This window comes from Stegastes partitus, unplaced genomic scaffold (assembly GCF_000690725.1).
Source record: "Stegastes partitus isolate 25-593 unplaced genomic scaffold, Stegastes_partitus-1.0.2 Scaffold246, whole genome shotgun sequence".
In the NCBI taxonomy this organism is placed as follows: Eukaryota; Metazoa; Chordata; class Actinopteri; family Pomacentridae; genus Stegastes; species Stegastes partitus.
Genome location: NW_007577977.1, coordinates 330,855 through 345,721, shown reverse-complemented (window position 1 = coordinate 345,721; position 14,867 = coordinate 330,855). Strand labels below are relative to the sequence as shown.

General features: G+C 38.8%; 1 protein-coding gene across 1 annotated transcript in view; it reads left to right on the top strand.

Moving 5' to 3' along the window:
* The window catches only part of pigo (phosphatidylinositol glycan anchor biosynthesis, class O), a 15,232-nt gene extending 10,285 nt beyond the window's left edge, over nucleotides 1–4,947 (top strand). The window contains exons 9-11 of the mRNA XM_008281806.1: nucleotides 1,720–1,904; nucleotides 2,745–2,815; nucleotides 3,283–4,947. Of these exons, the coding sequence (XP_008280028.1) occupies nucleotides 1,720–1,904; nucleotides 2,745–2,815; nucleotides 3,283–3,412 (386 nt within the window). The 3' untranslated portion in view covers nucleotides 3,413–4,947. The remainder of the gene's footprint in view (nucleotides 1–1,719; nucleotides 1,905–2,744; nucleotides 2,816–3,282) is intronic.
* Nucleotides 4,948–14,867: the final 9,920 nt, after the last annotated feature.

Sequence of the window (14,867 nt, the reverse complement as noted above, 5' to 3'; positions counted from 1 at the left end):
GACGTCCCTGTAGGCGGGGCCGACGTCCCTGTAGGTGGAGCCGACAACACTGAAGGAGGAGCTGGATGGTTGTCTGCCTCTCCACTATCTAAGGGGGAAGGTGAGGCTCTATCACCATTGGGTTCCTGTGGTTTATCTTTAGGGAGAGACGTGACCATTTTGGCCATCTCCAGCTCATTCTCTCTGCTCTTTAGTCGTCGTCGTCGTTCTAGCTGTTTGGTTAGTGATTCTCTGGCTCTGAGGGCTTGCTCTTGTAGCTTTTGGGCCTCTCTGACTTGGGCTTGGAGTCGTTGACATTCGAGTTCGGCTTGTTTCTCCTCTTCCAGCTGCTGCTGCAACTCCTCGAGCTCCACTTGCTTCAGTCGTTCTTCAAGCTGAGCTGTTTCTAGCTCTGAGAGAACATTTGAGGGGAATCTGCCAATGGATGAGCATATTGAACGCGTGGATCTAAAACTGGAGCTCCTCCATGATGAGTGCGTCCGCTCAATGTGTGAACACTGGGAGGAGGGAGCCGGTTGAGTGGTTTGGGGTTGTCCCTCAGGAGGGAGAGTTGCAACCACATCGTCAGCTGGATATGCTGGGTGGCGTCGTTCCCTCTGTGAAGTGTGTTGGGGTGCAGATTCAACCTGGGAGTCCGTATCTGTGTGTTCCATACCTTAATTGATGCTCTAATCTGGCTCGAAGGACCATAAAACGGAGAATGTGGTTTCTCCTGGAAACTAGTTGGTTTAGAGCAGTAGAGTATGGATGTGTGTGTCCCGGTTAGAGAACACGGAAATGGACTCCTGGTTCAGATTTTACTGAGTTATTCAGCTGCGGTCTGTAATAAGAATACAAACAAATAAAAGCTATTAATACCACAAGCACAAGCAAATACTTCAACATAAAGACATAGTTGTACAACAAATATTACAAGAAAGAACTGTATTAGCTAGTCAGATAAACCACCTCCCGCGATCGCGAGGCTTATAATCAACATAACGTAGCGTACTAGCATAGTGGATCACATAGCACTTAGTCCATCTTAGACATGAAATTAACAAATATCCAGTCTGATGCTTAGTCTATAACACAACATCATCAAACTCACCTTTTGGCATTTACACACAGCAATAACTCAAAGAAACAGGTGGATGGACTCAAACAAGCCTGGAAAAACCCATCCGCTATCGGCAGCTACCTGACGTGAGAAGCTAACGGCTCTCACAGCATCTCGCTACGGGTGAGGTGCATTCAAGTCAGTACAACTCTGATGCATTCAATAACGTGGGAAAAATACAAATTACAATGCAAACAAAGAATTAACGAATGACACTGAATGAATGCCACATAACTAAGAAAAGACAACAACATACAATAACGCGGGCTTTCCAACAATTAGGATTATTACAACTGGTAAGTAAGCATATTCAAATTTATAGTTGGCCCCCAAAAGCCTACATAATACAGTTGCAAATACATAGAATCTCATTGAACCTACGTGGCAGCTGCATCAGCCAGTTAAGCTTGTTTGATAAAGCAGATCACACAGTCATCTTTTTTTTGTTGAAGCATAAAACACGCTCAAAATGTCACATCATGACGGAAAAATACAAAAACCTAGCGTAAAGGAAATTAATCTAAAAAAGAAATCAAACAAAATCAAGCGACTAATGTGAAGGATTGTCTCCTCGGCGCTTGAAATGATTTCTATTTGTGTCCCTGTCTCATCATCTTCAGTGGGTTGTCCGTTGCTGCTGTTCTGGCCCCTGGTGTGTGAAGTACGTGGGAGCAGAGGAGGACGAGCTTGCGGGGAGGAAGGAGAAGATGCCGTGATGGAGATGAGGCTGAGAGAAAACCCCCAGCTTTTCAGCTCTGCTCTTCTACAACTATCAACACGCTACCTCTTTATTCATGGAGCACAGGTTTGTTTGTACAGATTCCCATACAAGTTATTCCATCTCAAATCATCTGCTCAACCCCTTCTGACCTGCTCGAAACTTTTTATCATAAACTATCTATGTTTAAAATGGTATCTGTAAAATCTTAGCTTTATAAATCAAATGCTTTCTGAGATAAAAATGCCAGTTGACCCACTTTGAGCACTTTTTTTCACTCTTTGATATTTGAGGCCGTGTCAAAAGGACGATATCTCAGGAAGTATTACAGATAAAATTCTACAATTTTACGGTTATTTCTAATCATGTCATTGATTCAGATTCTGCAATTTTGGACAAATAGATCAAACAGTGTCTGAGTATGAGTAAGTTAAACTATTGAAAACAAATTGAAGTCATATTGAAAATTGAAATTTTAAGGCTTTTTATATTTATAAGTTCTTAGGATATTGTTAAATTCGAATGTGCGAAAAAAAAGGTGTAGAAAGGGGTTGACAGCCATTTAAAAAAAAAAATCATCTCACAAAGTATTTACTAAATCAAGCAAAGATTTCACAGATATTCTTATAAATACCAATATTTTATGCTATTAAATTTTCAAGCAAATTAGAAATGGTTGCCCAGAAATTGTTGTCGAAGTTTGAGGACTGAGATGGGATGACACATACAAGAATCCCACAATTATCACATTTGCTTCCCATTCTAAAGCGTGTTGTTCAGCTAATCTTTGAACTGGAGTTTAATCTTTTCTCAGTAAATTCAACTTGTGTTGTATCCTATTTTCGTGTCATTTCTGTAGCTCAGGTTTGCTTTTGAATGTGTATCAGTATCACATCACACAGCTCAGTGCCTCTGCTCTCTTCACAGGTCTTTGCTTCAGTCTGTGCAGCTGCTATCCTCAGGAGACACCTAATGGTGTGGAAGGTTTTCGCACCCAAGTAAGTGCCCGAATGGATTTTCCAGCTCACACCAACTCACTGACAGTAAAGCCTTTTCAGGATATGGACACAGTATAACTGCCAACCACTAACTCTATTTTGATTGTTCAGTAAATGCACATTAGTGAATGCAGGTCAGGTTTTCCATTGCAATAGTCACTTATTTGCATGTAGAATTTGTGGTTTTTCTTTCAGTGGTTATCTTTTTTTGTGCTGGTAATTAATGTGCAAACTAAAACTAAAACAAATGACTTGTTTCATAACCATCAAAATTGCAAAATAGTGTTTTGGAGCTGAATTTCACGATTGGTAATTGTGGTGTGGGTGTCTTTGCACAGCTGCTACTGGCACAGAGCTTATTAGAGATGATGAATTTCTGATTCCAATGAGAGGTGTAAGGTTTGAATAAGTTGGAACTTGTTTGGAAATGTCCAGCCTTTTACATCTCCTCTGTTCTGTCCTTCCAGGTTAATGTTCGAGGCTTCGGGGTTCCTGGTGAGCAGCGTGTTCCTGCTGATCGGGGTCACGTTGGTGCTGAGAGTAGACGTGGCCGTGAGCCGCTGGTTCAAGAGACTCATCCCAGATGCATCCAGGTAGCGACGGTGCTGCTGCTGCTGCTGCTGCTGCTTTTCCACCGGAGCCCACCAGAGCTCACTGTGCCACAGAGAAAATGGACATGGTGTTAACTGTAAAGGATTTTTCACAAAAAAAACAAAAACAAAAAACATCACCATTGGTGATACGAATCCCCACAAACACGCCATGTGAGGTTGCCTCTAACTGTTACTCTTGAGGGCTATGCTGTGCATTACTGACACTGAGGGACTTTAGGACATGTTGGACTGACCGAATTCTGAGCGTTGGGACTTTTTATACAGTGTTTTTGATTAAACCATCTCACAAAATCGATAAAAGCCTTTGAGGTCCAAAGTTGCATGTGGTTAAAGAGAGAACAGCTGTATCTGAATGTTTTTTCCCTAAATCTGTGTTTTCTAACTTGTGTATGAAACCTTCCAAGGCAGTCAGTCTTGCGGGTGATTCATCTGAGTCAAAAAAAAGCTTCACACAGTTTACACTCTCTACTTGCCTGTCACAGCTGGTTTAAAAACCTCAGCATTTAAATATATTTGGCCTTCAGTGTTTTCCATACTAGAAAATGAGGCCGCCAGTACATTTAAGTGGCTGAATCGACAGTGTAATGTGATGAGAAGCACCTACGAAATACAGAAACTTTGAACGGAGGTTCAGTGTCTTTCTGCAGAATGTGAATCTGTGGCTGTTGAGCTAAAGCTAATCTACCACCCAGTGTTTGGAGCTACCTTATGATCCTTTTGCAAGCAGGTCTTCTCCATTCGGTGAAATCCATTCAAGTGCATTACAGCATGTCTGTCATGTTTCTGCTGAAGGAACCTTTCAAAACGTTTTTTTTTTTTCTTTTTTTTTGTAGGTTTTGTATGTCCGATATGTTGAAATAACCAGTTTGTCTGGTTACTGCCAATTCATAATATTGTCATTATTAATGTTTTTACACAGTTCCGGGTTCTTTAATTTTTATAGGGGTTTTGATTCCTAACTCTAATGCATGTTTATAATTAAGATTAGTTTTCAATCACTGATGTTTTTTTAAAATCTCGAATCAGACTTTAGTTCTAATTAGATTTCATACACCTTTTCCCCAGAACACGTGCCTAGCTTTAACAAATGCCTTTTTTTGTGCGTGTTTCTTTGTTGTATGATGTCATTAAGTTAACAGGATCATTAAATCCTCCAGAAACACTGTCAGCACATTTAATTCTGCTCTTGAGTTAGTGTCCAGTTTAAGATCTGTTATGGTACTGCAGCTGCAGTCAGCAGCTAATCAGCTAATGCATGATATCGAAAGGGACGTTAAGCCGAGGCTGAATTAGCTAAAAACGCAAACAGCACTGAATTCCTCCGGCTGCTGTACGGGAGCGATAGGTCGTAAAAGACCGACTGCCGCAACGTCGTCAGCCCAATTGATGGTTTGGCTTGCTTGAATGATGACGGGGCACATTTGTCTTCAGTTTTAAAAATGTTTAATATATAAATAACTGGTTAATGAAAAATGATTTTGCATTCTGTGAAAACTGTAATAAAACTTTTCTACTCAATGTTTTGGCTCGACAATAGTTTAGATGAGAAATATCCACACTGGCCTCTGTTTATTTGTGATTATGATGCCGCCTAGGATTATTTATCGTTGCAGTGGAAACTATTTATATGGTGCATAAAAGTAGCATTTAATGTTTTCTTCATTGACCCAAGGCCCTGATGGAGGAGATGGGTGTTGCCATCGCTTTTTTACTGCCCATCAGTTGAGGTGCTTCATTCATTATTAACCAGGGCTTTCCACATTTCCACTTCCCATAACTCTTAAGTTGTTGAAAGTCTCACTTTTTCTTCCTTATGAACTGTCCTGTTTTCCATCAGCTTGTACACTGTAAAATGTGAAAAGTTGCTCTTTCTTAAACAATTCTAGGAAACTGGTTGAACTCATAAAAGCTAAGTAATTATAACCATTAAATTCACTTCACTTCATATCTACTTGAAAAGTTTACTTAAAATGTAGCTGTATTTACTTTATTTTGGGAACTTAAAAATAGCAAGTATAATGAACTTTCCAAGTGTTAGAAACTTAAATAATAGTAATTGATCAGATTTATATAGCACTTTTCTAGACACTGAAAGACCATCAATACCAATACCATCAATGATTCATTCACTCACATTCATTCCAGTGGTGGTAGCTACGATTGCAGCCACAGCAGCTGTGGGGCAGACCGACAAAGGCGTGGCTGCCATTCTGCGCCTACGGCCCCTCCAAGGACACAGCGACCATGACACAGGGCAGAATCGAACTGCCAACCTTCCGATCATTGACCAACCCACTCTACCACCTGAGCCACAGCCGCCCTGTAAAGTTTCTGGAAATTTCTCCTGCACTTCTTTACTCTACACTGCTGAACTCTGTGTTCAGTCCAGGAACAGAAGGTTTCAAGTCCAGTTTACTCCAGTGTACTTAGTTTTATAACCGTTCAAGGAAAAATGAGTACATACATACAGCCCATGAGTTAAATGAACAGGAAAATAAAAAATAAGTAAAGTACACTACTGTGATTCAAGTAAGCATAAGTATTACCTTTTAGAGTGTACATTGTGGAACTTGTTTTGTGTCTTTATTACATTTTTGTTCGTTTAAATAAAATACAAGTGACAGAGGTTAGTACTGAATTCAATCCCAAAATCCACATATCTACATAATTTACTCAATGTAACCAGAAGCAGCCTCATAGGTAGTTTTTGTGGATGGCTTTGACATTAAGGTTGTAAGTTGTTAATGTTAAATAAAGCAGAAACTTAGAAAATGTAAAAGTAAAGCCAGCCAGTCAGTCTGTCTTTGTGACTAGTTGACTCAACTTAATATGTTAATTTAATTTTATTTTTTTAAACTCAGCTAGTTTTACACTTTGGAAGTCATTAAACAACTTTGAAATAATTAATTAACCTATCTGCGGTTAAGTCACATTTTTAAGGCAATACGAGAACTTACGTCTCTAAGCAGTAAATGATTTACAGAGATGATTTTCTGGAATTATAATATGATGTATCCATGCAGAAACTGCAATGAAATGTTAATCAGATCAGACTTCACCTACCTTGGTGGATCATTCAAATGAACATTTGATCTCACCTATGTGCAAAAATATAAAAGGAAAAGACTCTACTTAAACAAAATGGACATTTCCACATGTTTCCAGGAAAAAGAAATCTCATATTAATGATGCAAACATTGACCAAGTGCCACTACATGCATAACACTTTATGATCTGATTACAACATGTCATTTGTCAATTATTCTTTTTTTCTCCTTACACACTGGACATGTTATAATCTCCCCATATTGGATTCTTCTCACAAAGTGCAGCTGAGAGGAAATTAAGCCATTTATGACTTAATTAAACTGCACGAGTGACTGAGGGAATTACTGCAGCAGCAGGAAGAACTTTGGCACCGCTTATGTGTCGCCTTTTGCAATAGAATTAAAAAAAAAGAAAAAAAGTACATTCTCAAAGCCACAAAATCAGAACACCTCAGAAGATTATAACCAAGCCATTGTTATGGACACACAGCTTAAGCCACGACAGATAAACTATGGATATTTTTGTGCAGTGAGGTCATAAAAATCTCACTTGCTGCAGTTGAAAACTTTTGGAATTACTTTTCCCCTCACTCCTAGCCATTAGTGGGAAACCCGCTGGGGTCAGGCGGGGTCAGGTAGGAAGCTGCACAACGGGATGGACGGATATGGTGGTGGGGCAACTTTTAATGAGTCTTTGCTGATAAACATAAGTCTTCTATGTTTTTTTTTTTTTTTTATCTGCAAAGCTTGACTTCTCCACACCGATATTCAAATAAGCTTATTATCAAGTCTTTCAGGTGTTATCAAAGTTTGCACTGTATCAAATGGCTAAGCTCTTGTGATTCTGGCAGTGACACACCAATTTATAATGGGCGTAGCACCAACTGCATTTGTGTGCGCGATTACCATCACACTGGCTGAGCTTTGCGCTGAAATGGTGTTTCTGAACTCCTGTGGTGTATTGTACACATCTGCCACATCTGATAAAAGCCCCACCGACTCAAACAGGCTCATTAGAGGACAGCTGGATCTGTCAGTGGCATCACAGCTTCAACTAGAAATGCAGCCAAAGTCCTGCCAGCGACCACAGCTTCACCCAGCCAATTTCTTTTTTTTATTTTTTTTTTTATTTTGAAGAATGAGCAATAAATTAGGCAAATTGTCACTCCTAAAGCACTCATGTATTATAACAGGACTGGAGCCACACACCAGCTGTTCACATGGAAAAGAGGGAAGGCTTAATGTGCTGCAGGGGAAGGCAAAGACTTAACGAAAGGGAACATGGCTTCTCTAGAAAGAAATCCCCCACAGTGACATTCGGGAGGTTTTGTGCAAAAATAATGCTTGGATTCAACAACAAAAAATGAATGCAACAGTTTGCATCAATCTTTTTGAGACAAGGCAACTTCTCATGAAATTATGTTCGACCAACAAACTAAACTGAATTCTGGGAATTAGGTTTTCCTCTTTAATTAAGGATATTTATTGATTGGTAGCATAAACAAAAGTTTTTGAGTTGATTACTCATAAAAATGAGGTTGCTTAAAAATAAATAAATAAATAAATAAATAAATAAATCCCCACATTATTAAAACAAAATAAAATTGTGTAACATACTTATTTATCATAACTTGACGGATAATAATAATAATAAAAAAATTCCTATTTGATTTTCTCCTATAGTTATTGTCTTTTTTGTGTCTTCATCCATGCAGTAGATTTTAAGAAATTAATACAGCAACAAAATTCTTTGACCTGCAGCTGAACATGTCACATTCAATTCTTGAAAGAAAAAAAACCCCAAAACAAACCAAATTAATTTTAATAACCCTACAAATTACACCAAATCACGAAACGCTTTCTCCGGCTGAGCAGATTTATAACATGAGGTTGTATTATTCTTAGCCACAAGTTTGACAAACTGAAGGGTAACATGGCCAAATTTCACTGCTCAGTATGACTAGCATTAGCTTTGTGCAGAAATACATCACATAGCATCAATGGCATTAGCAGCTGCTGCCAAAACGTCATACCAAAGTGCACTTTTGATCATAGCCTAATTGACAATATTCCCAAAGTAATTGCTTTCGGGGAATTTATTTGTAAAATACATGATTCTTACCTTGAAATATCGTTTGTATCATATTTGTTGAGCCTACAGTGGATAGAATGTGGGAATTTGAAATCCTGAACTGGAAAAGAATTCGGTTATCAAGCCAATTTAATTAAGTTACCTCAACTTGAGTTTAGTTGTGGTAATGCAGAAGTTTGAGTTTAAACTAGACACAATATAATAAATTGACGCAAATACCACCCTTATTCTGTCTAACCAACCCATTAAAAAGTTTGAAAATTTAAAGGTTTATTTAAAGCAGTAAGTTAGAATTGTTTGTCTTGCAATTACGTATTTAACTAAGTAGTAGGCGCCTCGTTTTCTTCTCAGGTAAACAACTTATCTGTTCGTACAATACTAAATAGTGTTATTTGAACAAACGCTGATATTCCTATGAGGAAAATGCATTGCTTTCTGAGGGGAAATTCATGCTAAACAGCAGATAAATATATTTTACTGTGGTTATATTGTCAAAGTAAAGGGAAAGGATATTTGTTTGCAACCAACTCTATCATCATCGGTGTGAATGCATTGTTCGGATGAGAATACAAGTATCTACTGTAAGAATTCACAAGGCTATAGTGGTATAAATCCAGGGACAAACATCACGCTTTGTTCAGCATATGAAGGACATACACTGATAAACATGTCTCTAATACAGAAAACACACATTCCTTTCATATGCATTACCTTGTCAGGATTTGTTGCTGTTACTTTGCTGTTTTGTCACTTATTGTAAAACTGACACCAGCGCTTCATTGTGTTCGAGTTGCACGTTGTGTATAATGCAAAAAGAAAAGTAGAAAATGTGTTTTCACCTGTATCTGTACAGTGTGACTAGATATGCAATTATCATAGGAACTGCCACCATCTATAATAATCAATAAACTAATACCAAGTGGTCGGCAGCAAGAAAACAACTTGACAAACACTCCACAGCAACGTCTGTGCAAACATCACGGCGGCTGCTTTGGCTCCTTATTGTTATTATGGACGTGACACACCATTATAGCTAGCCAGCAGACTGCCAAGCTTTTATTCAAAAGCATCACTGCTCCTCTAATTGCTCATCACTATCAACCCTTTGGACAACAATCCCCCCATTTCAGCTCGCGTCGGCTATTAAAGTCAGACCAATTTGTATTATGGGGATGGGAAATCATCTGGCTGCCCCTCTGATGTTTGTATCAGTGAGATCAGCGAGAAAGGCCTCGAGCTTTCCACAAGGGATCCGTCATAAAACTGCATCTGATGATATCCATCATCACTTTGTGTTGCTCCTTCAGTGAGGATGAAAAAAGATGCAGAGTTTCTGGACTCATTGAACTTATTTTCAGTCATTATGCCACTAATTAAGGCTCATTTGTTGGATCTTTAGAGACACACTTTGAGTACACAAAGTTAAAAAATGCCATTCAGATAAGCTTGAAAGAAAAATAACTTGTTTCTAATCTAATCAGCTTTCCCCTTCCCCATTAAAATGTCTTCATGAAAACATGCAGAATGAGATTTAGATTCAATATTTTTATCTGATTTTACAACAGCAAGTCAAAAGTTAAAAGAAAGTGCAACAAATCAGACATTTCCAACAAAACATACCGCAATTATGTGCAAAATTTTGGCCTTTTTCATTATGCATGTCTAATTGCAGCACTGGTTCCAACAAGCAACTGTATTTCAGATTCACAACATTTAATTTTACAGGAGCAATGCATTAATTGTATTTTTGCAAAACAGTATCTTCACTGCTTTCCTCAATTTTAACTGAATGAAATATTTCATTCTCATCCACTACTGCTGCAGGCTTACTATACATGTATTTATGTATTCGTATACTACATTTAAATGAGGGAAATATAGTTGCTTCAGACAGAATTCAGACCCCTTTTGCACATTTTACTGTGCTGTCGATTAAACTTGAAATCAATAAAAATGCAAATCACACTCATGCATTTTACATTGTAGATCTTTCCACTATTTTTGAGTAAGATCATGTTTGCTAATTTGCAGTCCTGCATTTTTTAAACTGAAAAATGTAACCTCCATCCACTGAGCTTTTTAAAAAAATACTTTTAACATTCCCCAAACATAATGCTCTGAACTGTCTATGATGGAGTCCTAACAAGGTGTGAAGGGCTGCAGGCAGATTGATACTCACTAAGCAGGGCTGTAACTTTATATCGAGAAAAAATAGAAACTTGCTGTTGAGTCGCAACATTTAATGGTTACAACATGTGCACGAGAATCCATGTAAAAAGATAAAGAGTGTGAGTTTATGTATGAATGTTCACTACACGTTTGTTGTACTTGTACACAAGTGTGTGCAGCTACCACACACAGTTGATAACATTGTAAACTCTGGACATATTCCAGTTGGGGGTTAATGGCCCTGACTTACACAAAATTGAAACCTGACATTCAGAATGAGTGTGTTTTATGCTCAATGGGATATAAAGCTATAGGCCAGGACCTGATCAATCAGCCGGATCACAGCAGCTGCAAACACAACCGACAGAGAAATACACCAAGGAGCTATAAGGCATGATACGTCTGCACATGACTGCACTTCTCACTGCAGGAAAACTCTGTGAGTTGCATCAAAGTCAAGGAGGGTTTCTTCGCTAAACGATATATGTGTATACTCACTAGGGAATGCTAGAAGCAGATCATTATACCATTAAAATGTGCCAACTTTGCAATCAAAGTTCTTAAAGTCAGTTAAAGAAAAGTTCAGCCTCTGTATCACGAAACAACCTTGTGGGAGTAAATGTGTTGTTTTAACAGCGTGGCTCACTTTGAAAAGGCATTATCCACGGTTGAGTTAGGTCACGGTTGTCTTTAGTGTCTGATATCCCACACAGTGTTCAGTGTGCTGTCAGACACGCACACGTTTAAGAAAAACATACAGTAAGCACTGGAAGAATCCTCAGGAGAAGATAGGGGCTAAAGGTATAATAAGGCAGAAAATGGTAACTGAAAATATTCTAACGGTTCTCTAGACCTATTACTACAGTGCTTATATGGTATATGAAACATAAACAATAAAACATGCTGATTGCTGCACTCTATCATTTACCTAATGTATCACACAGACAACCAAGCACACTCACACCTATGGACAATTTAGAATCACCAATTGACCTCAACATGTTTTTGTGGGAGGAAGCCGGAGAACCTGGAGAGAACCCACGCTGCATGGGGAGAACATGCAAACTCCACGCAGAAAGATCCCCCACCAGGATGCGAACCGGCAACCTTCTTGCTGCGAGGCAACAGTGCGCCACTCTGCAGCCCTTCCTTATTCTTACTTATCTTATTATTATTGTTTCGGTGTGGAACAGGTACACAAAGCATTTCACTGTTACATTGTGTATAACTGTGTTTGTGATCAGTAAAAGACCTTGAACCTTGTTTATCTGTATTTCTTTTTGTTGTTATTACCTTACTTGTCCTACATCTGTATGTATATTTATCCCTATTTGTTTAATTTATGCTATTTATCTTAATTTCTTTTGTTCTACTTAATTTCTTACATCATTGTTGCACTGCCTGCTCTTTGTGCCTTTTTAATTGCCACCTGGGGACAAATAAAAGTTTTGTGAATCTGAATCTGAATCTGATGAAGTATGCGCAGTAAATGAGCAAGTAATAAACTCCTTGAGACTTGTCTGCTAAAACATTCAAGCTTGTGAAGGTCAGTTCAAGCTGCACTCATAAATATTTTAGATTAACAATGGACCAAATCAAATGTGTGATGTTGAAGGTGTATCTTGTAGCTGGAAAGAATAACCATCCAACCCTGCAGTTCTCTTTAGCGCAGACCTATTTAGCATCTTTCACCTGATTGTTTTGGTTTAGTGCCCCAAAACTTTCGTATTTAGTGCTGTATCATCTCTTTTATCAGCTTTCTTTGAGTAGCAGGCAGCTGTCTGTAGTGAAAAAAAGCTCTGATAAACCCTTTGTATGCTACACTATTGTAACTGTTACTGTAGCTAACCTGCTCTGGAGAAGGCTCTGTTCAAAATTTTGGATTTAAATTGGCGCCATCCTTTTACCAGAGCTTTTCCGAGCAACACAGACACTCAGCTGACAGAATATACTCTCTGTGCAACACTGATGAGCTATGTGTTATGCAAACTTTATGCATCGTGTTGCAACAGGAACCTACATGCATTCAGAAAATACATAAACACGTTTTTATTGGTATTTATTACAGAGAATATTGAGTCCGTAATATTAATTTCACTTTGATTTGGCCAAAAGCAAAAATAATTTCCATGTATCCTTCAATATGGAACAGTGTCAGATCTAAATGCACTTTGTAAGTATTGCGTTTGAATGAGTTAAAGGGCTCTAATGTCAAGCAGTCACAATAGAAATAAACAGTTACATTGAGAGTCACTGAGTAGTGAAATAAACATATATTGAAATGAAAAATACTTTATTTTTCCCAGAAGGAAAATTCATTAATAATAACTTACCGGTTAACTGGTTTTTTTTTTGTGTTTTTTTTTTTAACCAGCATTCCTCTTTTGCATCATCAGGAGTAAGAGCATTTTTCACCATAATACATTCTTCTATCCATCAGAGCTCTCCATGATAACAACCTGTTCCTCTTGACTGAAGGAGGTGGCACACAATCGGACAATAGGTCCATTTTGTGCAGAAGATGAGTCAAATAATGTGTCAAATGCCCCCACTATGGGAGAGAGTCAAAGCAAAGAAGACCTGGGTTAACAAAGACAGTTGATAACCCCTGTCATGATATCCATTATCTCTGATTGGGCCATAAGGTTTTTTTTTGTCAATCTGACTAACAGAAAGAAAGTCTAGTTCTGCCAAACTTGCTTTCTGGTCCAACTGTCAGCACCGAAAGGCAGACAGACAAAGTTAAAGAGTCTCAGAAACCTGTGGAGACCAAAAGCTGAACCAGAATGAGAGTGAATATTGGATTTATTAGATGGCCACAAAATCCATCCATCCATCCATTATCTATACACCGCTTCATCCTCATTAGGGTCGTGGGGGGGCTGGAGCCTATCCCAGCCGACTTAGGGCGAAGGCAGGGGACACCCTGGACAGGTCGCCAGTCCATCGCAGGGCCTAGATGGCCACAAAATAAGGCTCTAAATTAATTGTTTCAACCAGCTCGGTAGGGAAAAGGGAAGTAACATGAAACCCTGATGTTGTAAGGTATTGAGAAGTTACTTATTAACAAAAGTGAAGATTGAACAATCAACACAAAAGTGAGGCAACTAAAGACTAAATGAATGCTGTGAAAATGAGAACAAAAGGAGACTCTAACCTAGAGTTTAAGGATCACCATTATGCAGAGGAATTTAAAAAAACAAACAAACAAAAAAAACAGTCTAACTAATCCAATCTAACAACAGAAATACAATCCTAACAGCACTCAGTCACTAGTGAAGCTAACAGCCAAGGTGGGTGCAGTGTTCTCAAACAGGATCGAGTGCCTAAACAAGTTCACAGAAGTACAACAATCATGAGACACAAAGAGGCACATGAGCAAGTTAGCAACAGCTCGCTGCCAAATGCTGGTCTGCTGGTGTTTTATATCCTCCCAGTGGCTCCTGATTGGTGGATCAGCCTTCTCCAGCACAGACAGAATCCCATCAGTCCAATCAGCTACTGAGAAGAGGGAGATGGAGTTCCTCAGAATATGGCGGCGGCTGTAACACCAATGCAGATTCTGGATCCTGTAGATTAAATTAAATTTTGGATTCCAGTATAGTCTGCTGCTCCCAAGTGGCCAAAAACACAAACAACAACAATAACAAAAATGCAGTAATGCAGTTTTAAGTATGCTTTAGATTACGCATTGCTTTATATGACAGTAGCGTTCGAATAGGAAGCCAAAGCAGGAAGACCATGACTGGAGTTGATGTTACAGATGGTAACACAGATGGACAGAAAGACCATAATACCCGCGCTCTTGATTGAGCATTCGACACTAAACAAACACACACAAGGCCCGCTGCTGACTACTGCTTGAAAAAAGGGAACAATAAGAGGCATTCAAGCATCAAGGAGACACCGAAAACGTCAGTGTCTACTGTGACAGTTACTGTCAGCACTCTGTGGAAGTCATTTGACATGTTCCCACCTCTCCAGTCAGTCATTCTCCTGGTTTTTGCAAAGTTCTTTTTTTTTTTTTTTTAACTTTTCCAGCATATGTCTGTATCATTGTAAGTGCACAGCATGTTTATTATGCACCGTGCACACCGTCCAGTCTCGCTTTGTAAATGTATTGTCCCAGA